At 43.8% G+C, this 26,239-nt stretch overlaps 1 protein-coding gene across 2 annotated transcripts in view; it reads left to right on the top strand.

Annotated features, from left to right (window-relative positions):
• The first annotated feature begins 4,574 nt into the window (after positions 1-4,574).
• The window catches only part of LOC147635868 (Haloacid dehalogenase-like hydrolase (HAD) superfamily protein), a 62,581-nt gene continuing 40,916 nt past the window's right edge, over positions 4,575-26,239 (top strand). Inside the window, exons 1-3 of one of the 2 annotated variants that reach the window (XM_086801247.1) lie at positions 4,575-4,758; positions 4,923-5,036; positions 6,832-6,959. In XM_086801247.1, the coding sequence (XP_086657373.1) occupies positions 4,749-4,758; positions 4,923-5,036; positions 6,832-6,959 (252 nt within the window). In that variant the 5' untranslated portion in view covers positions 4,575-4,748. The remainder of the gene's footprint in view (positions 4,759-4,922; positions 5,037-6,831; positions 6,960-26,239) is intronic. The other variant, XM_086801248.1, reaches the window with a different exon arrangement.

A 26,239-nucleotide genomic window follows, 5' to 3' on the forward strand; every position in this document is an offset into this window, starting at 1 on the left:
GTGATGCTTTTGCTTTGCTTTTACCTTTTACTTTGCTTTTGCCTTTTACTTTGCTTTTGGTCTTTTTAATAATAAAATATTACTCAACTTTAGTCAAAAGTTCTTCTTTTGCTTTTCTAGATTCAAGGCCTTGCTTTTTGGCCCTTGAGCTACTTTTTTGAAAAAGCGGCTTTAAGCTTTTTGGTCTAACTTAATCTCCTCTTTCCAATGGTGCCCTTGGCTCGCGGCGGTTAATCCTATTTGTCTTTTTACTTTTTTCTTGCTTTTTGACCAAGAATGGTGCTTTTTCTTAATCAAACCTTATGGACCCTGTCCCCATGTCTTCTTCCACTTTTGTCTGGTGTGTCCAGGCATAGGTTTCATCATGTGAAATAGAGCTAGGAGGACCAAATAGTTACATTCCCTCCCTCTTATATCGTAGTTGTTCTCAACTGCGGACTACAAGTGTTTCAAGCACATCCATATGTTCCATGTATATCCATGTGTTCCAAGTATATCAAGTACCTCCATATGTTTCAAATATATCCATATGTTCCCAATACGGCCATATGTTTCAAGGTACTAGTCCCATCTGGTGAGCTTGTGCATCTGGTCTTTCACCATATCTATGATGTCATCTACTCATCTAGCAACATCTCAATGCCTTTTTTTTTCTTCTTTGACCGATGTCCTTATTCTTGATGGTACATCTTTATGGCATGTCACATGTGTTAGATATAATAAATGCATACTTACCTTCTACAAAAACTAGACACAAGCTAGTTAACAAACAAGTATGCATCATTCGCATCTACTGGGTATTCTAGTAGGTACTGGCCAGGTAGTTTGGAGCCCAATGGACTATCACATGACATAAATCCAAGCATTGTCCACACATCAAAAACATCACACAAAGTCAAAGAAATTCAAACATACATCAGTATGCAATGCACAAGTAATGATCCTCCTATTAATGGATTGTCCTATCTGGTTTCATCGAGACTGTGATGAGCCATCTGATTCCCGAGAAAAACTGCTCAGATTATCCTTAAGGCCATCTAGTAATTAGGTCCGCTCGAGAAGTCTTCCATAGTCATCTAGGCCATCTGGTCGGATTAACCACCCAACTATGAGATCCAGTACATTCATATGGGCGATCTGGTCGCAATAACCGCCCAACTACGAAATCCAATACAGTCATTTGGGCCATCTGGTCGTAATGACCGCCTGACTACAAAATCCAATACAATAATCTGGGCCATCTGGTCGCAATGATCGCGCGACTGCGAAGTTCAATATATTTGGCATCGTTGTTGTCCAATGGGTCATCTGGCATCGTTGCCTCCCATATATAAATCTTGCTCCTTGGGCTATCGAGTATCGTTGCCACCCAAATTAGAGCATGCCCAAATAACCATTATAAGCAAAATAATGATCAATTCTAGTCCAGTATATATACAATGAAGAGAGTTAGAGGCACAATCCCTTTCTCTTGAATCTGTCTTGATCGCAAGATGTCGATATACCTGTACTTCAAATATATCTGAACCAACCACTTTCTCATAAACTCAATGTATGTTTGTATCGTCCTTTAAGTAATTCTTTTGCATCCATTTCTAAGAGGAACTTCTTGACCACTGTCTTTTCTCTTTTTCTCATAAAATGGAACATAGTCTGTTCTTGTTCTTCCACCCCTAGTGGATCCTCTAAAATAGGTTCCTCTGAGGGTAACCTGTACATGGTTTCCATAAACTGTCATGGAAGGCATTATATATCCTCCAGTGATTTGAACAGTTCAACCAATAACAAACATGGTTGATCTTTTTGGTATCTTGAGAAAGGTACCATCATTCCCTGACTTTGGCAATCCAAAGAAAAAATCCATAGCAATACTCTCCCATAGAACATTCAATGGGTGCAATAATCCTACTAGCTTTTGTTGGTCAAACTTGTCCATCTGACAAAATCCAACATTCTTGAACATTAAAGTTAATGTTCTTTTTGCTAGGCCATTGTAGTAGCTTCTCCCAAGCTTGAGTTATAGACACTTTTAGTCTTCAAGTTCTTTGTTACACATAAACGGATTTGCATCATATGAAAATACTACTTGATGACATAAAAAGGTCACCAAATCTCTAATTTGCAATTTATTCCAAAACATCTTTGAAATCCTCTTTGGTAGCATAAGGATCCTTCATCAAAGTGAAATCCATATGGTAAACCATAGAAACCACATGGCTCAAGGGTCTTCAAGATAATGCATCTGCTTCCTTGTTGTCTTTGACATTCATAGGCCACAACATGGCCTACTTGGTTCAAGACTGCTCCAATGCAATCTCATCATGTTCAACCACAAAAAGGTCTAGAATAACCAACACCGGTCCTTTGCTAGCATAAAGGCTCAATGCTTCAAAAGGGTTTTGTTTCAGCTTTGGTCCGTAAAAATTTCAGCTTTGGTCCGTAAAAATTTCACGGCTTAATTTATCGAAACATGCAATGGGCCAAACACCAATGTAAACCACTCGTCGAACTTCCTAGCATGATGTCAATCTGATGATCTTCTGATCTCTCTGTCTTCTTTGCCTTCCTTTCCCTTACTTGTTGTGAGGAAGCTGCATGTGAGAGAGCAGGTCTAGGAGTAGCTTCCCTATCTCCTCCATAAGAAATAGAACGAGTAGCTCTAGATCCTTCTGTAATGGTGACTCTTTTGGCCCGAAGATAGGCTTTAGTAGCTTCAACTCCTCTGGTTCAATGGCTCGATCCTTGAGCCCTTCTTTGGTTTTGTTGTCTCTTGGTTCTTCAAGAAAGAAATTCTTCATCTTTGAGAGGTCGTCTGAACTGTTGAAAGTCATGATACTCTTCTGATGTCATGACCGTGGTCTCATGAGCAAGACTGTTGGCCTTGGTTCCCATCTTGAAGTCCTGGATTGGCCTCATAGTTGTTCCCTTCATTAGGCCCTTGGTTTTTCTCTGCTCTTGACATGGCCCTATTATCCCAAGAAAGTTTCTTTAAGAGAAATCTTGCTCTCATACCACTGTAAGCCCAGCGGGGCGTGCAGTGTGACAGACTTAACTACGTGTCCAAGAGATAAAGATATAGAGAGGGAGGGGAGAGAGAGAAGGGAATATGGATCTTGCACAGTACACCACACTAAGCGGAAAACAGGCCTCGCTCCTTTTCAAGAATTTGTCAGGAACAATCCACGGCACGCTGCCCATGATTAATACAATCAATGAATACAAAAGCAAACAAATATGTCGATATAGAATCCCTAAGTCGAAGTCTATGTTGAGACACGAGATCTCTAATGCCTAGCACACCATGGAGATGACCCATAAGAATCTCTCATCGGGCTAGTACCAGATCCAAATCCAAGTCCAAGTCCAAGTCCAAGTCCAAATTCCAGTCAAGTCCAGATCTAAGTCCAAATTCTAGTCAAGTCCATATCTAAGTCCAAGTCTAAGTTTTAAATCCAAGTTCTAGTTCCAATCCAAATCCAAGTCCAAGTTCCAATCCAAGTTCTAGTCCAAATCTAAGTTCAAGTTCAAGTATCACTTGCTCATCCCATGAATAATCTCCACAACTCCTATAGCCTTGTCACAATGAAGGAAACCATGGAAAAGCTCTTTCTGAGACAAAGAAAACTGATATAAAACCTGTTTTAATGGTTTTCGGGTGATAAAAATCTCCAAAAAGCAATTTTTAAGATTTTTGATTTTTTGTTTGTAAAGCTTCATACAGTTTTGTATGGTTGTACAGATTCGTACAGTCATACAGACATGTGATGACGTGATACTACAGTCGATGGAGGCGCTTTGAAATTAGAGGCAACGATAAAAAGCTCCATGGTTTGGTTCATAATCAAGTAAATAACGATGGAGAATATGATCTCGATGCTTCAACAAAGATGGCAATGCGATGAAGAGGTTCTTCAACTTGATGCTCAAAAGAGAGGCTTATTCTTTTTTTATACTTACGGAAACCTTGTTTTTTTGCCAAAAAGTGATGCTTTTGCTGTGTTTTTGCCTTTTACTTTGCTTTTGGTCTTTTTAATAGTAAAATATTATTCAACGACTGAATTTTTTTCTATTCTTTTCTTTTTTGATAACCATAATATAAAGATAAGTGTACATACTATAAGAGAAAGTACTCACTAAAACATACAAAGGTCTATCTATAGCGTAAATCAGACTACATGAGCTACCACTATAGCTATGCCATAATTCAAGTGAACCTGTCTCACATAATCTCACCAACCATGCCAGTGACATAAGAGTAGAGTTGTCATTATGTAGTGTCACATATATACACACGAATGGAGCTCGATATCTCGATGTCATAGGACGCTATGGCAACATGTTTGGCAGGGCCAAGCCAAGTGTCCCTATCAGCGTCTGATAAGAATCGTTCGGCCAGATCGAGGCTCGGTCATATGCAGCCATGTAATACTCTGAACGTATGTGTTGCCCATGTAGCTGGGGATGCTCTGAATGTATGTGTTTCCCATGTAGCTAGGGATGCTGTGATTGTAGGTGTCCATGTATGCGCACACGGAGTCTAAAATATGGACAAACTAATAAAGACGATGATGGAACAAACTGCCCACAGCAGTCGTCTAGTTTCAACAGGCCCGCCTTAGATCGTGCTACAGAAGAAAATAGAGACGGCACAGAAAGGTTAAAATAAGGAATACCTGTGGAGATACGCTGGAGAGATAAGGAATGCTGTGGAGATACGCTGGAGATGATTCTGCTTGTTTTGCTTTGCTATGAGGAGTGGTGGGTATTTTAGCAGTGGCTGAACGTGGAGATGCTTTTCTACGTGTGCTTAACAGCCTATAGAATTAACGTTCTATGCCTTAAAAAAAAAAGGGGGGGGGGGGGGGGGGTGGATGGTTGTAAGTGATTTAATTCCTCGGGTCCGTGTAACCAAATAAAAACAGACCCGAACAGCCTGGAGCCTCAAGAACTAAAGATCGTCTCTCACTTACGAATGGATCTAATAAGCGTTGGCCACTCTGTCGCCTCGAAGCTTTCATTTCCGTTACATTCTTCGGGTTAGTATTCTTTTCTCATCAGATATCCAAACAGAATATATCCTGCTATTTCCAGCTTAAAATTGCATGAAATCAGTAGATTGTGCGTCCACGTCAAAGTTGATTCGTTCGTCGATTTTTTTGGTTTCTATCTTCGTGTCATATATCCTCTTTTGTGAGAGTGTGAAAATGTTGAGCATCGATTACATTCTTTTTGCTTTTCAAGAGATTGGGGGCTACATAGTAGCTCTGCTCTTCTACATCATCATGAACGGGTCAGCTCTTCATCTCCAGAGGTGATAGAATGGTTTTTATGGCAAGTCTCTAAGAAAGAATCGATGCACATGCGCCAGATAAAACTGATCGGAGATAGGTTTTTAAAGTCCCCAGAGTGGACATTTCTACACAAATAAATCTGCACCTACCCTTGGCCTCTGGCGGATGTTATGGTAGAGCTGGTGCTTCTCAAGAAAGCTATCTTATTATTGGACTTTGATATTTTTAGGGTTTGGATAAATTCAGACCTGCAGTGGTGCAGAATTGCAGAATGGGACACAACTGCTTACATTCCTGGGCATGGCATTGTAAGAACTTCAAGCTAGTGATGCAGATGTGTGAGTGCCTAAGGGGAAAGAGGGTGGAATGGAGTTAAGCAAACCAAAACCTTGAGTGTCATGCTTAGCAATTGATGCAAGACGCCAATCATGCTGAAAGACTGGCAAGGTATGTGATGACATATGTGATAATGATGGAAGGTTAGAGATACGCTGAGTGACACGGGGCTGAGGCAAGACAGTGCTTGCCTTGTCACATGTATCATCTTGTAACAAGCGGAAGCTCTGGGGGTCTTCTTTAAGCCCTAAACACTCTTGGAAACCATCTGATGCAAACCGCAGATATAGAGAGAGAGTAGAGAGAGAGAGAAGTGCTGGAAATTCAGTATATTGATATGGTACAAAAAGGTACTTCTACTACAGCCCTAGGCTGTCTTCATAAAAGGTGGTAACACACCAAAAACTATCATAGACCTTGATCCACTCCCTAGTGGAATGAATGACTCAATCTATGAGCACACTTGGCTATTTATATGGGTCTTGGATGCTTGGTATGCTGGCCGACTGCTGGTCGGCCAGTCATAAATGCATAAAAATGCTCTTTAACGCAGCCGACTGGTCCTCTTCACTTGGTGATGCGCCTGCAGCCCGCCCCTTGTCTTCTGGTTCAGCCGACCACACTCTGTGAGCAGCTGACAGCATCCCTTTTCTTCTAACTCAGGACATGCCCTCCAGGCCTTGCTCCAAGTCCATACTGTCCACTTCTATATCTTGTGCTCCAAACCTGACTCTACCTGGTTCATACTCTTTATCTGGCTGCCTTTTCTGGATTTAGCCCTGAAAATGTCCATGGCATTTATCATGCACATGACACATCTCCAGCATGGATGCATCGGTCATACCATTGGGGTTACTATGAGAGACTTGCTGAGTGTTTCCCATTGTCAGCCCTAGTTGATAAAAGGACGGGGGTCCGAGGATTAGGGAAGCACACAAGTAGATTAGGTGAGCACACCCTAATGCACTGGCCTATGAGAAAGAGTGGGCTGGAAACAGATGGAGCAGGTCTGGACAGAAAGAGGAGCACATCCCAGCCTGAACTAAGTTTGGGGTGGTTGTGTTACATTTGTCAAGTTCATAAGTTTAGATGCAAGTGTTCTCGTAGGTTCTCGTGTCTTCTTATTGAGATTATTTGTTTAGAGACTTGGCTGGGAAGGAATTGAGATTGATCATTGCACACCTCTCATTTGATATGTATCTAGCAGGATTGGCATATATGAAGTCGAAGGTGGGCATGATGAAGTTCAGAATGTCTGTTCCAATCAAGTTGGAAAAGGCTTTCAGTGTTTTGCATGGATTTAAAAAGCTTGTTGAGCCCATGCGCTACAAGGTATGTGTCCTTTTTTTAAAGTTTCTGAAAGTTGTTTTCATGGACTCTCAAAAAAGGAGGGGTTTTCATGGGAGCTTGGGAAGAGAATATGTTTTTCGTATTGGCTTTTAAGTTTTGCCATACCTATCATATATACTCTTTTCCCGAATGGGGCATTATAATTCCCCTTCATGGAGCATGGTGCTTTTTTCACTCTTAAGGAGTTTTTTCTTGTTGTATCAGCTTTTTGATCAAGGTATCGTGATATCGTTCTTTGCTTTGAGCTTTTTCTTCTTTGGTGTCGTAACTTTTTCTCCAACAAATGGGATTTTTCAATACCCAATAATACAAATTCAGATTTATCATACTCAATATTTTCAGAATGGGCATTGACCCACCTCCATCTTGGCGTCAGACTGGACGACAATAACCAGTCTTAGAGGCCGAATATGCAACGTGTATAGCAGGCTGGACAACCACGTGGCTGGGTTGTGGGCAGGTCGGGTAGCAGGTAGAGCAGGCCAATTCTTGACAGGGACCATAAATGGCCCTATAAATAGACATGCCCTCCTCCCCACTTTATTATCATCAGATACTCAGCATTTCACAGCAAGTGTGCAGCCAGAGAAAGGGACAAGTGTGTATTGGAAGGTGGTAATCAACAGGCAGAAGTCAGCGATTGAGGAGCGTTAAGAGTTCTCCATCAACTTGGGCTTATCTTCCTGCCAGTTGGGCATTTGTATTTTTGACACAGCATTGTACATATTTCATTCTCTAATTACGCTTGGGCTCTAGGGATCTACACCAGAATTAGTGTAGACACTTGTCGTGATTGTGTTTGTGAAAGTCTTTGGCAGTTCATATTCTTTGTTAACTCTGTCACAGCAAGTATGTCTAGATTTAGTTTCAGAGCCTAGGGTTCTCGCACAATTTTCTTCTTCAGCATCTCATGTGTATTGTCTGCCTGTTTAGGGTTAGTTCAGGAGAGCATAGTTAGGGTTTGGTTCCTTTGCTGAGTGCCAATTTTCAGCTTTCATCATGGCCACCAAGAATGTGATGGCTGCTCTTTCCAGTATGCTGTCAGAAGATATGGCAACATTCCAGCAAGAATTTTCTGCTCAATGGGTTGTGGGCCAGCAGGGGCGCCTGCCTCAAGGGGCCCTGGATTTAAAATCCGCCACAGCTGGCTGACACTCTTGGATTGTGGAGGATGATCACGAGCAAGATGGTGGAGCAGCTGCCGTACTTTGAGTATCGTGGTGAATGACAGCCCGAATGCTACTCCTGTTCTTGGGAACACTTGGATTGACATGAGAGCCAGCATGGGAGTCACCATTCACACCATAGTTGGTATTTGGATGGGGTCCCTCTGTGGGATCCCTCTCCACCGAGTTCTCATTCTTCTTCCCATTCCAGTTTGCCTGGCACTCAGGTGGAGTTTGGATGTGGGATGATTGCTGTCACTCACATTGATTACTGGTGTGCGTTGCAAAAACAATGGGAGAATTTTTGCTAGAGGTAGTGCAAGTATTTTTGTGAAAAAGTTCTTTTGTGAATAACTCAGTCACAATGTGCGAGTAAGTAATGACTTGCTTCTAGAAGTAGTTGCTCATGATTCAGAGGTCCATTTGGCCATCGAAGCAGGTGGAAAGATTTGTGGAAGGCTGAAAGTGGTCCCTCCACGCATTTGTACGTGCTCGTCAGTGTTGGGAGTCTCTAGGACATGGTTTATATTGCAATGATCCTTGAGATATGGGAAGATTTCAAGCCAGGGACACAACATTAAGAGCATAAAAGCAAGGAGATTTCCAAGGAAGGAGCTGTAATGCCACAGAGAGTAAGAACAATTCTAGTGGGGGAGCCAAAGTCACGACTCTTAGGAAGAGTTCTAAGCCAAGCGTCTGGGCAGGGCAATGTTTTAAGTGTGAGTCCCTTGAGCACATCGCAAAAGATTGTTTGTCCAACACAAAGGAGTAGTTTAAAGAGGAGGCTACTTCAGAATCTAAGGATGAGTATGGAGGAGATACATATGTGCTTGGCTCTCTTCTTTTTTTAGTTTACTCTCACTAAGCTTGCAGGATCATGTCAGGCCATTATGTGTCTCAGAGAAGACATTGTGGGATCCCACAAGCCTGGTGAGTGATTGAAAAGTCCACGTGTGAGATTATGGCCAGTGGATGTAGATGCTGGCAGAGCAGTGGGAGTTTCCCATAGGGGTACCCTTCGACCACGATTGCAGGAGAAATTTTTTTTTAGCCATGCGGGTGAAAGCATGTATAGGTGGTACCACTTTTTTCACCTTTTGGTGGTACCACCAATAGCCCCTAAAAGGAGGGAAGTTTAGTGTTTTTAAAATTAGTAATATGGAAAATAGTGGGCCATCATAAAATTAATTGGGCCCCCCTCTTCAAAGCATGCAATGATTTGGCGCCTCCCTTCTTGTAATATGGAAAATAGTGGGCCATCATGAAAAGGATTGGGCCACCCTCTTTAAAGAATGCATTGATTTGGCCTGTCGCGCGCGCCCCCCTTCTCCCTCTACTCCTCTTCTCCGTCTGCTCCGTTCTTGCATTCCCTCTCACCAAGCGAGCTTCCTGCCCATTCATCCCTCTGCTGCCTCGCATCACTCACGGTTTCACCGTTTCACAGCCGTGTGCCCAGAGATGAGTGATCCCACCCCCAAGAAGAACACCCCCCCTAGGAGGTGCAAGAGACCCTTTGCGGATGCTGACTCAGTCGTGCAGACCCCTTCACCGATGCCAGAGCAAGGTGAAGCTTCCTAGACAACATGCGGCCCCCCAACAGAAAAGTCCGCTCGGAAAGGTATTGTGCTCCTCTTCCATGTCTGCTGCATGCACATATCCTTCTTACATATCTCCTCCATTGGCTTTTGTTTGCACATTGTTTCCTTGTCAATGCATGCTCCCCTTGAGAACTAACATTTGCTTGTTCTCTGAGTACCCCAAGCTCTCCCGTTTTTGCTACTCAGCAGCTGAGTTGCATGCTGAGTACGGCTTGAGCATGGAGGGCAAGCTGCCCAAAGACCTTACTGTCGAGGATTTGCCACCTGAGGAGTGGCTGACTGTCTTCAAAGTTCCCGAAAAGAAGAAGACAAAGGTCTTCCTGCATATGGTGCAGGATCACCTATACGACGCTTGCCGTCTTTTGTACCAGAAAGTGTACCAGGCTGCCCCCTCTACCAATGGGGAACTAATGACAAAGTTTGCTAGGGGATTTACCTTTGAGAATTGTGCAGCTGCTAAAGCTCAACCCGAAAGTCACAAGATTGCATGGGCTGTGGTGGGTGGTATGGTCTTGGAGAATGTGAAGGCTCAACGGGGAGGTTTGAATCGCAAAGTGAGAAAGTTCATGTCCGATTACGGTGTTTCTATCTTATATGGACAAACAGAGCATGCTGTTGTCCTACGCCTTGACAATGTCTAATCATCCTGCAAAACCGACTGAGGTTGCATCCCAGCCCCTATACATAGAATGGTTAGGTAGAATTGCTGAAGATCTTGATGGGCAGGCCCATATTGCTGAAGCGAAGGTTGGTTCTGCTAAATTGGTCTTAGCAGAGAAGAGGGATTTGTGGCTACGCAACGAAGGTACCTATTCGGCCTATGCCCCCGATTATAGTAGAGATGGAGAGACTTAAAGCAGACATGGAGATATTAAAAGCATCTCCCCTAGAAAATGAAGCTCTCATTCTGAAGAAGGAAGCTGAGATAGGAGTGCTGGAGAGGGTGGTCTCAGTGGCTTCTGGTGCTGTGACGTTTGCTGCAGAGATGAAGGAGGAGGTGTCCACTATGCAGGTACTTTTGAAAACTCAAGCATTTTTCTATCCTTTAAGTAGTGGTCCAAGCACTTGCAAGTGATATATGCACTTGCAAGTGATTCAAGCACTTGAAAGTGGTGTAGCATTTACACCACTTGCAAGTGCTTGTTTCACTTGCATCACTTGCAAGTGCTTAGAGGTCATCGAGTTCATAGACCACTCATAAGTATTCAGACCTTTTGCAAGTGCTGTGACCACTTGCAAGTGTTATACCACTGTAAGTGCTTACATCACTAGCAAGTGCATAGAAATCATGCAAGTTCTTAGAAGTTTAACAAATGCTTAGACCACTTGAAGGTGCTAAGACCACTTGCAAGTGGTCATACCTTTTGCAAGTGGTCATACCACTTGCAAGTTCTAAGGCCACTTGTAAGTGTTCATGCCTTTTGCAAGTTCTAAGACCACTTGCAAGTGTTCATACCACTTGCAAGTGCCTAGGCCACTAGTGAAGTTCATGACCACTTGCAAGTGTTCATACCGCTTTCAAGTGCTCACTCAAGTGCTTAAAACACTAGCAAAAGCACAAAGCATAAAGCACATACAATTTCTAAGACCTTTAACAGGTGCTTAGAACACTTGGAAGAGCCACTTGCAAGTGGTTGCATCATTTGCAAGTGCTTAGACCACTTTCAAGTGCTTAGACCACTAGCAAAAGCACAAAGCACATACAATTTCTAAGACCTTTAACATGTGCTTAGAAGGCTTAAAACACTAGCAAAAGCACAAAGCACATACAATTTCTAAGACCTTTAACAGGTGCTTAGAACACTTGGAAGAGCCACTTGCAAGTGGTTGCATCATTTGCAAGTGCTTAGACCACTCACTGGTGCTTAGACCTTAGGGCACTGCACAGACCACTGACAGGTGCTCAAACCACTTACACATGCTTGAAAGTTCTGATAGCTGGTTGTTTTTCATTATGTGCAGGCTTCGGTTGAGGAAATGGAGCATGTGTTATGTGAGCTGAGGAGACAGGCCTCCTTCGTGAAGGAGGCATGCACTTTCTTGAAGAGAGAGGGGAGAGTCCTTCTAGTGCCTACCCCGCCTGCCAAGTCTGTCCTAGGTGCTGACACTGTCCTCATTGGTGGATCTTGTGTGGCCTGTGGCCAGCTGCTGTCAAGCAAACATGCGGCCGGCGTTTATTATCTGCCATGTGTCCACAAGTACCACTCCTTTTGCTTTTCCATTGTCTGTGCGACTGAGCCCAAGTGCATTGTTCCGGACTGTTCGTGGGAGATACCACTTGTAGCAAGATGTTGGGCACTTGGGAATGCATATGAGGAGTCCATAGGTAAGGCATGCCTTTCATAGGACAGGATTCATGCTACTTTTGATATGTACAGTAATTGTCTGTTATGTCTCAAGTGAGCCAGAGGTTGGCGAGGGGGTGGACCGAGCCGCTTCCACCTCATCCATGCATGATGTGGACGCCCCCTTCGACCTAGACGCCTTGATGATGAAATACAAAAACTTTGAGGGTTGTAGTCTGTTTGTTGAAAAAACTGATGTGCTTGGTGATGGAGGCATCCTGAGGGAGACACCTAGTTCTAAGATCACACAAGGTAATTTTGGTTGCTGTAACATGTTATCCTCAGACATGATTATCCATGATCATTGTGATCATATTAACTACCTGTGCTCCTAACTTGATTTCCTATTGCTATCCCAGGTACTGATGTCATTAAGACATTAAGTCATGTTAGTGCTCCAATTGGAGAGCCAAGCCGCGTCGACAAAGGTGTACATACTAAAGAGGAGTTGGACCTAGATATGGAAGGAGACCCTCCAATTTGTTGCAGGAGAGCTGCGGAAGAAGAAGAAAAGGCAGGTGGAGGATGGGCCTCGTTGGGACCCCATGAAAAGTACTAACCCAATTTTTCCCAAAGCCCTGCAAGCCGCATTATTTTGCGGCAATATAATATATAAGTCCTTTGTCTCAGTGTCTGTGCGTGTCTTGACTATCTTAATTGTTGTGCATGTAGTTAAAATTCAAGTTGTTGGCTCGAAAACCCTACCACCCACTCATGAGGTAGAGCACATTGAACACTGCCCTCCACGCTATCAGTTTCGACGCTTCAATGACTCTCGAGACCTGGCAGTCGTTGTTGACTTCAACAAGGTTCTTTTGTGTGTGCACGATAAGCGCAGTACAGAGATTCCCCCAAATGTCTCAACGCTATACTTTTCCAAAGTCCGTGAGGATGAGAACATCACCTATTATGTACGGCAGGATGCAGAGGTGTTCTTACTTGCGTGGAGTCAGGTTGCAGAGGTATTTGTGTGGACCTCCCACAGAGGCAGGGAATTGGAGACAGCCATGGATAAGTGCCTGCCTCAAGCCAAGAAATGCATGAGTGGATGGCTGTCGCAAATCGCTTGCCATGTTTGCACTTGGCGCTTTGATAATCCTCCTAGGCCAATGTTCTTGAAAAACCTAGATACCTTCTGGCATCTTTTCTCGAAATTCAATAAGACAAATATACTTGTGCTAGATGACTCATTGTATAAAATGTACTCTAATGATCTTGCATGCTATGTGATCCTTCCTGAAGTGGAGAAGCAAACTGAGGGGTAGTGGGAAAATTTTCTGAAACAGGATGTGGCTGACTTTGTGTTGCAGTGGGCAGAAAGTGCTGACAGAGCAAAAATTGTCAGAGAGTGCCCTTTTGATGTCAGGGATGATGCCTTGCAACGGTCGAATTGGAGAATCGTGCGGAACAATGTTGAGGAAATGAAAGAAATTGAAGCCCCCACGTTGCCGAAAATTACCCCCAACCTGGATCCTAAAGAAAGAAAGAATAAGTGTCCAAAGAGTAAAACAGTAAATTAGAAGTGCTTTTGCTGGCATTTTTCCCATTGTACAGAGGACTGCCTGTAGCCCCTTCACTGCCATGACACCATGCCCTTACTGTGTAGCTTAATGTACTCTGACACCGTGCCTTTATTGTGTGGCTAACTTCCAACACTTCTTGACATATATACAAACAAAAATGGTTTTGACCTTGGAACGATTTTGTGTCGATCTGGTGTCATTTTCTTTAGCTTATACTGTGGTTGCATTTTGTGGACTCTTAAGAAAGTGATGGTCTAAAAGTGCTTGTCTAGGTACTGAAGTGCTTGTCAAGTGGTTTAAAAGTGCTGGTCTAGACACTAAAAGTGCTTGTCAAGTGGTTTGAAAGTGCTTGTCTAGGTATTGAAGTGCTTGTCAAGTGGTTTGAAAGTGCTTGTCTAGATACTAAAAGTGCTTGTCCAGGTACTGAAGTGCTTGACAAGAATTTCTCAAGTGGTCTGAAAGTACTAAACATGTGCTTGTCTAGGTACTAGAAAGTGCTGGCTAACTGCTGGTCAGGTAATCTGAAAGTGCTTGTCAAGGTGCTTAAAGCGCTTGTCAAGTGGTCTGGAATGCTTGTCTAGGTACTAAAAGTACCTGACAGGTGCTTACCATGTGGCCTCCAAGTGCTTGTGTAGGTACTTCAATTGTTTGGGAAGTGCTGGTCAAGTGGTCTGAAAGTGCTTGTCTAGTTACTTAAAGTGCTTGTCTAGGTACTTAAAGTGCTTTTCAAGTAATCTGAAAGTGCTTGTGTAGATCCTAGAAGTGCTTGTGTAGGTACTAGAAGTGCTTGTCAAGTGGTCTTAAAGTGCTTGTCTACTACTGAAAGTGTTGTCAAAGAGTTGAACGTGCGAAATAGTGCTTCTTAGGAGGATGCATTGTGCTAGCTTGAAAGTTAGAACTTACAAGTTCTCCTTTGGGGGCATGCTATTATAGATTTGTTCAAATACATCATTTGACAATTCATATACATTAGGCTCACCTTCTACCGAGCACATCGGAAACCTGATGCATCGCACCAGATGGGAGTAGATAAAAGCAGGGGGCTTGTCATCCAAAAGAACGTAGGTGTCATCTTGGCCATTTACCTTGTCGTAGAAGAGTCCCTCAACGACAAATGAGTTCTTTTGAACATGGTTATGTCATTTATCCCTTTCAGATTTGATGGTCAAGCGCTTGGTTTTAGTGCACTTCAAGATGTAGAAGTCTGCACTTGGCTCTTCTGCATTCACTGCGAAGTTCTGGCCAACCATCAAGGCATCACTTAGGTCGTCATGGTGGCCAGCATACATGGGGGCTCCTGGTAACTCATCATCGCTGGATGCTTCTCCATCGTTTTGAACATTGATAGTCGGTTGTATTCGCAAGTACTGCCACCTCTCAACGTGGTCCTTGTTTACACATCTCCTCCATTGGTCTTTCATGCACGCATGGCAAAAGCAGGACAATGGTCTGCACCATAGCTCGTGCATATTTGATTGACTGTAGCCGTTGACACAGTGGAAGAGTCGAGACCCTTTGATCCGCATGCAATCCCACTCTCTATCTCTGTCTACATCACCGAGCTTGACCTCCCAGAATCTACGATCGACTTTCTTCCCTATCAATGGACATTCTTTCTTGAGGGTTGCGTTGAGGAATGCCACCACACTTGAAGCGTTATGTAACACCCATCCGTCAGATTTCAGCTGCTCCTGTGTGAGAGCTCTTTTGAGCACCGCACCAGCCCCATCGTGCTCGCCCTTCCCATGGTCGGATGCGAAGAAACTGTGCATCATCTCAATACCTGTCATATTGAAGTATCGGGCTACAAAATAGAAAGGGTGCCTTGCTTTGAATTGTGAAGCAACGCCATCAGACCACACCCAGTGTCGCTTGACATTGCATCCTTGAGCTTTCAGCCACTCATTGTGCAAAAGAAAGCAGTGCTGCACAAACAAAGTGTCGTGGATTTTGACATCAGAGATGTAGAAGTGGGTTGTCTTCCGAATGGTACCAAGCACATCACGCAGGTACGAAATGTGGACCAAGATTGTCACGTGAGTTGAATACCAATGCATTGACTGAATTTCATTCTGCACCTTGAAGGAGTAATTCTCTGCAAAATCCACTACCGACACCACTACATCATCTAGAAATTTATCCAAACACTCTTTGAATTGTTCAGCTTGCCATCTGTACTTATAATTGTGTTGATGAAGTTTCCCAATTTGCTTTGAAGCAAGGAAGTGAAAGTCCTCGGGCTGACTTGGCGAACAACAAGATCTTTCCGAGTTTTTGCTTGATCGTTCTCATCCACTTCCTGTGTAGGAACGTCGTCAAAAAGCTTGACAGTCATCATAGAGATGTCATCGCTTTTTTCATGTGGACACAAGGAGATCAGTTTAATGCCACAATGTTGGCATGTACCCAAAAGACATTGTCTACGGTGATAAGCATAGTCAATGGGTTTTAGGCACGATACAGACTCCCACAGGTCTGTTAAGCTTAGAAATGTGGCATTGGAGGCCGCGCACTGTGCTGTTCCATCATGAGAACTGCAAACAAGGCACCTGCAACTGCATGGCCGGCCATGTAGCCCATATCTTCCCTGGCGCATCTGATTAAGAGCTTCCTTGAAGTAGACAAGCTGCACATGGTATTCACAGCAACAAGTGTTGCGGTCCTTCAACTTGCGTACGAAGTATGGCTTTAGACCCTCAAAACATTTGAGGGAGATTCTTATGTTAGGATGAGCCACTTGGAACTGCATATAGAAGTCCCTCTGTGACAAAGAAGACAAATTTAGACGCACTATCAAGCATTATAAATCATTCTGAAGCAACCTATAGCATTGGTAAGCATTATGACGCACTTTCAATCAATGTAAAGCTATGACACTCATTGGGTAAAGCTCTTAGACGCACTTAGTAGCACTTTTTGTACCTGGCAGCACTTGTAAATGGTTGTAAAGCACTATAAAGCACTCTCAGGCACCTCCAAGCACTTAGAAGCCCGAGGATCCATTTAGATGAACTTGGAATAACATGGAATTTCTTGGAAGCACTTGGAAGCACTTAGAAGCACTTGGAAGCACTAGCAAACACTTAGAAGCAAGTAAAGCATGTGGAAGTACTTGGAAGCACTTAGAAGCACTTAGAAGCACATGGAAGCACTTAGAAGCACATGGAACCACTAGCAAGCACTTGGAAGCACTTGGAACCACTAGCAAACACTTGGAACCACTAGCAAGCACATAGAAGCACATGGAAGCACTTAGAAGCACATGGAAGCACTAGCAAGCACTTAGAAGCACTTGGAAGCACTTGTAAGTACTTAGAAGCACTAGCAAGCACTTAGCAAGCATTTAGAAGCTCTAGCAAGCACTTACAAGCACTTACAAGCACTTGGAAGCAGTTAGAAGCTCCTGTTATCACTTCTGAAGCTCTGTTAAGCCATTCTGAGCATAAGCACTTGGAAGCGTTTGGAAGAACTCTCAGGCACCTGGTAGCTTTTTGAAGCACTATTAAGCACTCAGAAGCAACAAAAGGCACCTAGAAGCACACAGAAACATTTAGATGCACTTGGAAGCACTTACAAGCACTTGGAAGCAGTTAGAAGCTCCTGTTATCACTTCTGAAACTCTGTTAAGCCATTACGAGCATAAGCACTTGGAAGCGTTTGGAAGAACTCTCAGGCACCTGGCAGCTTTTTGAAGCACTATTAAGCACTCAGAAGCAACAAAAGGCACTTAGAAGCACACAGAAACATTTAGATGCACTTGGAAGCACTTACAAGCACTTACAAGCACTTGGAAGCAGTTAGAAGCTCCTGTTATCACTTCTGAAACTCTGTTAAGCTATTACGAGCATAAGCACTTGGAAGCATTTGGAAGAACTCTCAGGCACCTGGCACCTTTTGGAAGCACTATTAAGCACTCAGAAGCAACAAAAGGCACTTAGAAGCACACAGAAACATTTAGATGCACTTGGAATGACATAAAATTACTTGGAACCACTATGAACCACTTAGAAGCACTTGTGATCACTTGAAGAAGTATGTCAAGCACTATAAAGCATGGTTAAGCAATATAGTGCACTGTCGGGCACTCAGAAGTGGTCTGAAAATGCTCAGAAGCACTAAGATGCACTCATGACTTGGAATTTCTTGGAATCACCATGAAGCACTCAGAAGCATCTGAAATCAATTGTAAAACTTCGTAAAGCACTATATGGAACCATCCAACTTGGCAGACTCAGCAAACATGTGAAGAGAAGTCGGTGTAGCCATCACAAAAGCTTGGGCTCAATCTCAAGAAAGAAATTGCACAAACTCTGAAGTAGAAGTGTCCTCCACAGGTATCAAGAGTGCCACCAAAGCCTGCAACACCAAAGACCCCCTCTGCAAGGGAGCAAACCCACGGGAGAGGAAAAACGCAGCAAAGGAAGCTGCTGTCCTGAAGAAAACAGGCCGCCTATGTCCCAAACTCCACGTGGAACAGAAGAAAACTGGTCAAACAGTACCAGAAGGCTGTGTTGATGAAGCCAAACTGAAGGGCGCAGCAACCAGCAAGTTCAGTCCAGAAAACGCAGCAAAGGAAGCTGCAGATCTGAGAGAAAAATGCAGAGGCAAAGTGACCAGGTTCAGTCCAGAAAATGCAGCCTGAAAGAGCTACAGATCTGAAGGAAAACGCAGAGAAGGAGGTGCTGAAAACAGTGCTGAATCTGGGGCAGCAAAAAGGTTGCTAAACCGGGAGCTCTGATACCATGAAAGAGTGCACAGAGCGGAAGCAGAGTGGCACTAGAATGTGCTGAACAGAGAGTGCAAGAGAGAGAGAGATATGGAGAAAACTATGCTGAATATACTGAAGCAAAACAGTCCCAAGCAAGAGACACTACGAGTCTCATAAGTGAGGGAGCAAAATATGTACAAGACTGAATGAACAATGAGAGGCCAGCATTTATAGTAGAGGTAAGCTGGCTGATTGGAGCTGCAAAACAGGCCGACTAGAGCTACTGGACAGGCCGACTGGAAAATGCCAGAAAAGCTGGGAAAAATCCCAAAAAAATACTAGAAAAAGGGGTGGCCAGCCCACAAGCAAGGGCCATGCAAAAGGGACCAAATGGGCACCATAAAAGAGCAGAATCTGGGGATGAATGTGCTAACACTCTTTCCAATGGTGCCCTTGGCTCACGGTCAACCCTGTTTGAACTTTTACTTTTTTTTTTTTTTGCTTTTTTGACCAAGAATGGTGCTTTTTCTTAATCAAATCTTATGGACGCTGTCCCCATGTCTTCTTCCACTTATTTGATATCCGGGCATGGGTTTCATCATGTGAAATAGAGCTAGGAGGGCCAAATAGTTACATTCCCTTTCTCTTATATCGCAGTTGTTCTCAACTGCAGACTGCAAGTGTTCGAAACACATCCATATGTTCCATGTATATCCATGTGTTCCAAGTACATGAAGTACTTCCATATGTTTGAAGTTACTAGCCCCATCTGGTGAGCTTGTGCATCTGGTCTTTCCCCATATATGTGGTGTCATCTGCTCATCTGGCAACATCTCAATGTCTTTTCTTTGACCGATGTCCTTATTCTTGATGGTACATCTTCATTACCTGTCACATGTGTTAGATAAAATAAATGCATACTTACCTCTGGCAAAAACTAGACACAAGCTAGTTAACAAAAAAGTATGCATCATTCGCGTCTACTAGGTATTCAAAGTACTGGCCAGAAGCTGCACATAAAGTCAAAGAAATTCAAACATACATTAGTATGCAATGCACAAGTAACGATCCTCCTGTTCATGGATTGTCCTGTCTGGTTTCATTGAAACCGTGCTGAGCCATCTGGCCACTAGGACTGCTTAGACTATCCTCAGGGCCATCTAGTCACTAGGACCGCCCGAAAGTTCTTCCATAGTCATCTGGGCTATATGGTTGCATTGACCGCCCGACTATGAGATCCAATACAGTCACATATGGGCCATTTGGTCGCAATGACCGTCCGATTGTGAAATCCATTACAGGCATCTGGGCCGTCTGGTCGCAATGACCGCCCGACTGCGAAGTCCAAGATATCTGGCATCTTTGCCATCCAATGGGTCATCTGACATCATTGCCTCCCATATACAAATCTTGCTCCTTGGGTTATCTAGCATTGTTGCCACCCAACTAGAGCATGTCCAAGTAACCATTATAAGCAAAATAATGGTCAGTTTCAGTCCAATATATATATATATACAATGAAGAGAGCTAGAGGCACAATCCCTTCCTCTTGAATCTGTCTTGATTGCAAGATGTCCATATTTGTACTTCAAATACATTTGGACCAACCACTTTCTCATAAGCTCGAAGTATATCTAAATAGTCCTTGAAGTACTTCTCTGGGATCCATTGGGCATCCAATAGCAAATAATTCTCGAATTCCAAGAGGAACTTTCTGACCACTGTCTTTTCTCTTTTTCTCACAAAATGAAACTCAATCTATTATGACTCTTCCACCCCTGGTGGATCCTTCAAAACGAGTTTCTCTGGGGGTAACCTATACATGGTTTCAATAAACTGTCATGGAAAACATTATATATCCTCCAATGATCTGAAAGGTCCAACCGATGATATACATGGTTGATCTTCTTGGTATCCTGAAAAGGTCCATATACTATCATTTCCATTTTGTGACTTTGGTTAACCAAAGGTAAATCCATAGCAATACTCTTTGAATGGGTGCAATAATCCTGCTAGCTTTTGTCGATTAAAAGTTGACCATCTGACAAAACCGAACATTCTCGAACATATAACTCAATGTTCTTTCTTATACTAGGTCAATAAAAAGTAGCTCTCCAAAGCTTGAAGTGTAATCAAGGTGTCTCTATGTCCCATGTAGGGAGAAGCATGGCACTTTCATTACTTTGGCCTCAATTCCTTGTGTCACACATAACTTGTGTTTGCATCATAAGAAAACCCTACTTGATGACATAAAAAGTCACCAAATCTATAATTTGCAATCTGTTCCAAAACATCTTTGAAATCCTCTTTGGTAGCATAAGGATCCTTTATCAAAGTGAAATCCATATGGTAACCCATAGAAACCTCATGACTTAAGGCTTTCCGAGATAATTCTGCTACCTTGTTCTCCTTGACGTTCATAGGCCACAACATGGCCCTTTTGGTTCAAGACTTCTCCAATGCAAGCTCATCATGCTCAACCACAAAAAAGGTCTAGAATAACCAACACCGGTCATTTGCTAGCATAAAGTCTCAATCATAGTTGTTTCTCATACCAGTCATTCGTACCGTACGGTTCGTACGGTACGAGGAGCCTCCCCCCCCCCCCCCCCCCCTTCAAGAAAAAAATTCCAAATGCTAAAAAAAATATAGAAATCCTGCTTATTAACGAAGATCCCAAATGCCCACAATACTTCGCAACCTTCGTGTCCACTCAGTATTCCATATTGGAGATCCCTGGTATAGGTAGGCTAGACAGTCAGATCCTCAAGTTATGTACGAGGGAGAAGATTTGGACATGGCCATTTTGATCTAGAGAGGAGTCCCTAAACCTATCACCCTAGATGCATTGCCCGTATTGTGCAAGGATGGTTCCTTAGTCATAAACGCTACATTGGGAGACCTTTGGTATTGCATTACCCATGCAGGTTCTTTTTGGAGACAATTGGGAGATCCAACTTGGAGAGACACATCTCCATGTTCTGGTTCCTCAAGCACTGTAGGCACATGGTTTTAGCATGGACAGATTGCCTCCCTTCCAGTATTCTCTGGAGGCACCCTCTCTCACTCTTACACGGACAGAGATTACCAGACTCATCCGTCAGGATTTAGTTCAGCTGGACATTAGGAGGACATGGATACAGCCGACTGAGGAGCTGGGCACGAAGATGGCTTTCTACAGAGAGCATTTTCTTCAGCTCACAGCAGATGGTTTTGTGATCAGACCCAGTTACATGGATGTACACTTGTCTCATGCAGTACGATGTGCTATTGGTCAGATTCGTACATCCTCACACCAGCTTGAGATTGAGATTGGCCGATATAGAGGTATACCAGCTGAGGCCAGGATATGCCGAGTATGCCATGGGGAGCCAGAGACAGAGCTGCATTATATATGCCATTGTACTGCATACTATGAGATACGTGGTCGTTTCCACTGTTTATTCAGAGAGGGTTTTGGACCACTTTCCAGAGTCATGGGGTACCAGGACCAGAGGTGTTTGGGATTGTTCTTGCTTGAGCTGCGGAGACATAGAGATAGCCTGCTTAGGCGCACAGAGAGCCAGACTCAGAGGCACATTACAGACTTCTTTAGTCCCGCCATCACTGCGCCAGATGGACCACAGCAGCAGCAGGACATGGATACCGCCCACACCAGGGGTACACTGATTGATCGTGCGATTGAGCTTGGGTGGTCCAGACGCCCACGACTACGGAGGAGGGCATCCCAGCATAGACGGAGGTTGCAGCGGCAGATTCGGATTATTCTTGCGAGGCATGCGAGACACCCAGTCAGGGTGCTGACCACAGAGGATATTGAGGAGATCCGCCAGTGTCCGATGCGGCACATATTATGAGATGGAGGTACCTCCATAGTGTACCTTCCAGTTCCAGTTTCATTTTCTAGGTGCCAGTAGTATCATCTTTATTTTTCATTTTCTGGGGTTTTTTATCCAGACATTGTATCAGATCCACCATGATGTAACTTTTGGTCTCATAGGTCATTATGGCCTTTTGAAGACGTTAATATAACATTTCATTTCATTTCATTTCCCCAACCTTCCCTACATTCAAGCTTGAAGCTCCATAGTTTGTAAGTTCCCTCTTCTGTCGACATGGCTCTGTCACCCCAAGAAAGTTTCTTCAAGAGAAATCTTGCTCTGATACCAGTGTAAGCCCAGCGGGGCATGCCGTGACAGACTCTGTTAGTAGTCATCTCCTGTCTGTACACTATGTCAGGGCCTCTGTTGTGGGTGTGCCCGCCCGTATTTGGTGTCTTCCCATTTTTCCTCACTCTCCGTATTTTTTCCCTTTTATTTGGAGCTGTGTATGGGTTGTCGGCTGCCCCCAGGTACTGGCCGGCTGTGGCTGCTGGCTGCCCGACTACTCTACTGATACCTGACCACCCTTTCCGTGCTGGTTGACTGGGTTTGATCTAGCCAATTGACCTTTTCTACTGGTCGTGAGCAGTCAAGCTGCTGTCGGCCTGTTTTGGGCTGGCCGACCAGCCAGGGGCCCTATAAAATGGCCCCTTGCCCTCACACTCCTTCATTGTGTATTCCGGGATTTTATTGGTGTATATAGCAAAGTTACACAAGCTTCTCTCTCTCTTTCATCTGTGTATTGCTCTCTACAGTAGTTGTCTTCATTTCCATTGTGCATTTTGATAGACTCAACCATGTGTTCAAGAGAGAGATATAGAGAGAGGGGAGAGAGAGGAGGGAATAGGGATTTTGTACAGTACACCACATTGAGCGGGGAACAGGCCCCGCTTCCTTTCAAGAATTTATTCAGGAACAATCCAAGGGCATGCATGCTGGCCAAGATAAATACAATCAATGAATACAAAACAGACAGATATGCCGATGTAGGATATCCAAGTCAATGTTGATGTCGAGGCACGAGATCTCTGATGCCATGCCATAAATTTATTCCATAGTCCTTGGACATATCCGCATGAAAAGCATATAAAAGAGACTTTTCAACCATTAACAGTGTTTACCTAAAATAGTTCAAGGCAAACAACACACAATTCTCCTTGTACAGGCATACAAGGGTTAAGCATCCAAAAACACTTACAATAAATTGCGAAGAAGCACCCAACTTTGCAATACTCAAAGTATACTTAGCTTTTCTTTGCCAGGTTCGTCATGAAGCCAAAAGAAGATCTCCTCACCATATATATAAGATATCTTGAGATATAGCTTGATATAGCTTGCTCGTAAGCTTGATTATATAATCCATGATATCCATATGGAAAGAGTGCTAAACACGGGCACATAAAGCTGTCTACTGCTCATGCTCTTGACGCATGATTGTAGCAATGATGGTAAGTGTGGTCCCCACTTGAGATCCTCATTGATAAAAGAAAGCCTCAGCTTACCACTATAACCGAAAATTCCGATGCCCGGGGGACTAAGGTCTTTGATACAGTTTTGCATGGCCATCAATCTGAACATACACATTTAAACACTAGCCACATCCATTAAACATAATCACATATGCTGAAAAATAATATTATATGCATAGGACACCACACTGGGGCCGGAACGGCTGGCCCCCTTCGACGGAATTCTCTATTCCTGAGGAAACAAAGGATGCGGGTGCTCAACACCGGAATTTTCCAAGTACATATGATTTCCAATCAAAGAGAGAAATTGAATTTGCGAGAACATTGTCCCATAAACTCTCAAAATTGGGCACTTGTAACTTAAGGCCAAAGTCTTCGACATTTCTCGAAAAGCAAGCAGCTTTTCGCGATGAAACTCTCCAGAATCGCTTCCAAAGATACTGTGCTGTCTATGCTCGGGTCACCATGAAATCACCTTTGGCACCCAAGAGTGAACATAAAACAAAGTCTTCGACATTTCTCGAAAAGCAAGCAGCTTTTCGCGATGAAACTCTCCAGGATCGCTTCCAAAGATGCTGTGCTGTCTATGCTCGGGTCACCATGAAAACACCTTTGGCACCCAAGAGTAAACTTTCAAACAAAGGATGCGGGTGCTCAACACCGGAATTTTCCAAGTACATATGATTTCCAATCAAAGAGAGTAATTGAATTTGCGAGAACATTGTCCCATAAACTCTCAAAATTTGGCACTTGTAACTTAAGGCCAAAGTCTTCGACATTTCTCGAAAAGCAAGCAGCTTTTCGCGATGAAACTCTCCAGAATCGCTTCCAAAGATGCTGTGGTGTCTATGCTCGGGTCACCATGAAAACACCTTTGGCACCCAAGAGTGAACATAAAACACTTATCGGTTGCGAAGAAACAAGCTGTCCATTTCTGAAATTCTGTTTTCAGCCCATAAACACTTCACAGAAGAGTTTGTGCCTGTATGATATGAGTCAGAGAAGCTCTACTTATGCACATGAGAGAGAGAAAGAGAGAGAGAGAAATGAAATGAAATGTTATATTAACGTCTTCAAAAGGCCATAATGACCTATGAGACCAAAAAGTTACATCATGGTGGATCTGATACAATGTCTGGATAAAAAACCAGAAAATGAAAAATAAAGATGATACTACTGGCATCTAGAAAATGAAACTGGAACTGGAAGGTAAACAGAAACCCTTATAGGGTGTGAATATAGTGAGGGGGGGGTACGCTATGGAGGTGAGTGGAGTACAGTGAGGGGATACAATATCATGTGGGACGGGGGGGTACACTACGGAGGTGCCTCCATCTCATAATATGTTCCTCATCGGACGCTGGCGGATCTCCTCAATATCCTCTGTGGTCAGCACCCTGACTGGGTGTCCCGCATGTCTCGCAAGAATAATCCGAATCCGCCGCTGCAACCTCCGTCTATGCTGGGATGCCCTCCTCCGTAGTCGTGGGCGTCTGGACCACCCAAGCTCAATCGCACGATCAATCAGTGTACCGCTGAGTGATGGCTGGACTAAAGAAGTTTGTAATGTGCCTCTGAGTCTGGCTCTCTGTGCGCCTAAGCAGGCTATCTCTATATCTCCGCAGCTCAAGCAAGAACAATCCCAAACACCTCTGGTCTTGGTACCCCATGACTCTGGAAAGTGGTCCAAAACCCTCTCTGAATAAACAGTGGAAACGACCACGTATCTCATAGTATGCAGTACAATGGCATATATAATGCAGCCTGTCTCTGGCTCCCCATGGCATACTGGACATATCCTGGCCTCAGCTGCCTGGTATACCTCTATATCGGCCAATCTCAATCTCAAGCTGGTGTGAGGATGTGCAAATCTGACCAATAGCACAGCATGAGACAAGTGTACATCCACGTAACTGGGTCTCATCACAAAACCATCTGCTGTGAGCTGAAGAAAATGCTCTCTGTAGAAAGCCATCTTCGTGCCCAGCTCCTCAGTCGGCTGTATCCATGTCCTCCTAAATGTCCAGCTGAACTAAATCCTGACGGATGAGTCTGGTAATCTTTGTCCGTGTGAGAGTGAGAGAGGGTGCCTCCAGAGAATACTGGAAGGGAGGCAATTTGTCCATGCTAAAACCATGTGCCTGGAACCAAGATGTCATCTGTCCATACCAACAAGCGGTGTCTCCCTGTAAAGCTAACTGTCGGGAGGACTCAAGGACGAGGCGTGCATATCTGTCTCGGGGGAGATCCCACAAGCCATGTATGTAGGAGCATGATCTAGTAAGAGCCTCAATCACCAGAGGGGCAGCCGCGAGAGAGAGAGAGAGTATTGTAGGGCCTGCTATGGGGCTGTCCAAAATATAAAACAGCAAACCGCTACCTTGTATGTCAAAGTAAGAGAGGAGGAGAGCTTGAAAGGCACATGCGCAAGCCAGCTATATACACACATGCAAGTCGGCCAGCTGAAAATAACTCCCCCTGCCTTCTTTTGCAAGTCGACCAGCTCAAAATAACTCTGAGCCCTTTTTAGCACCTCCTAGAGCTATTTGTAGCTTCCAGGCACCCAAGCTTA

This window comes from Cibotium barometz, chromosome 8 (genome assembly GCF_041138505.1).
Source record: "Cibotium barometz isolate CiBa-2024 chromosome 8, ASM4113850v1, whole genome shotgun sequence".
Classification (NCBI taxonomy): Eukaryota; Viridiplantae; Streptophyta; class Polypodiopsida; order Cyatheales; family Cibotiaceae; genus Cibotium; species Cibotium barometz.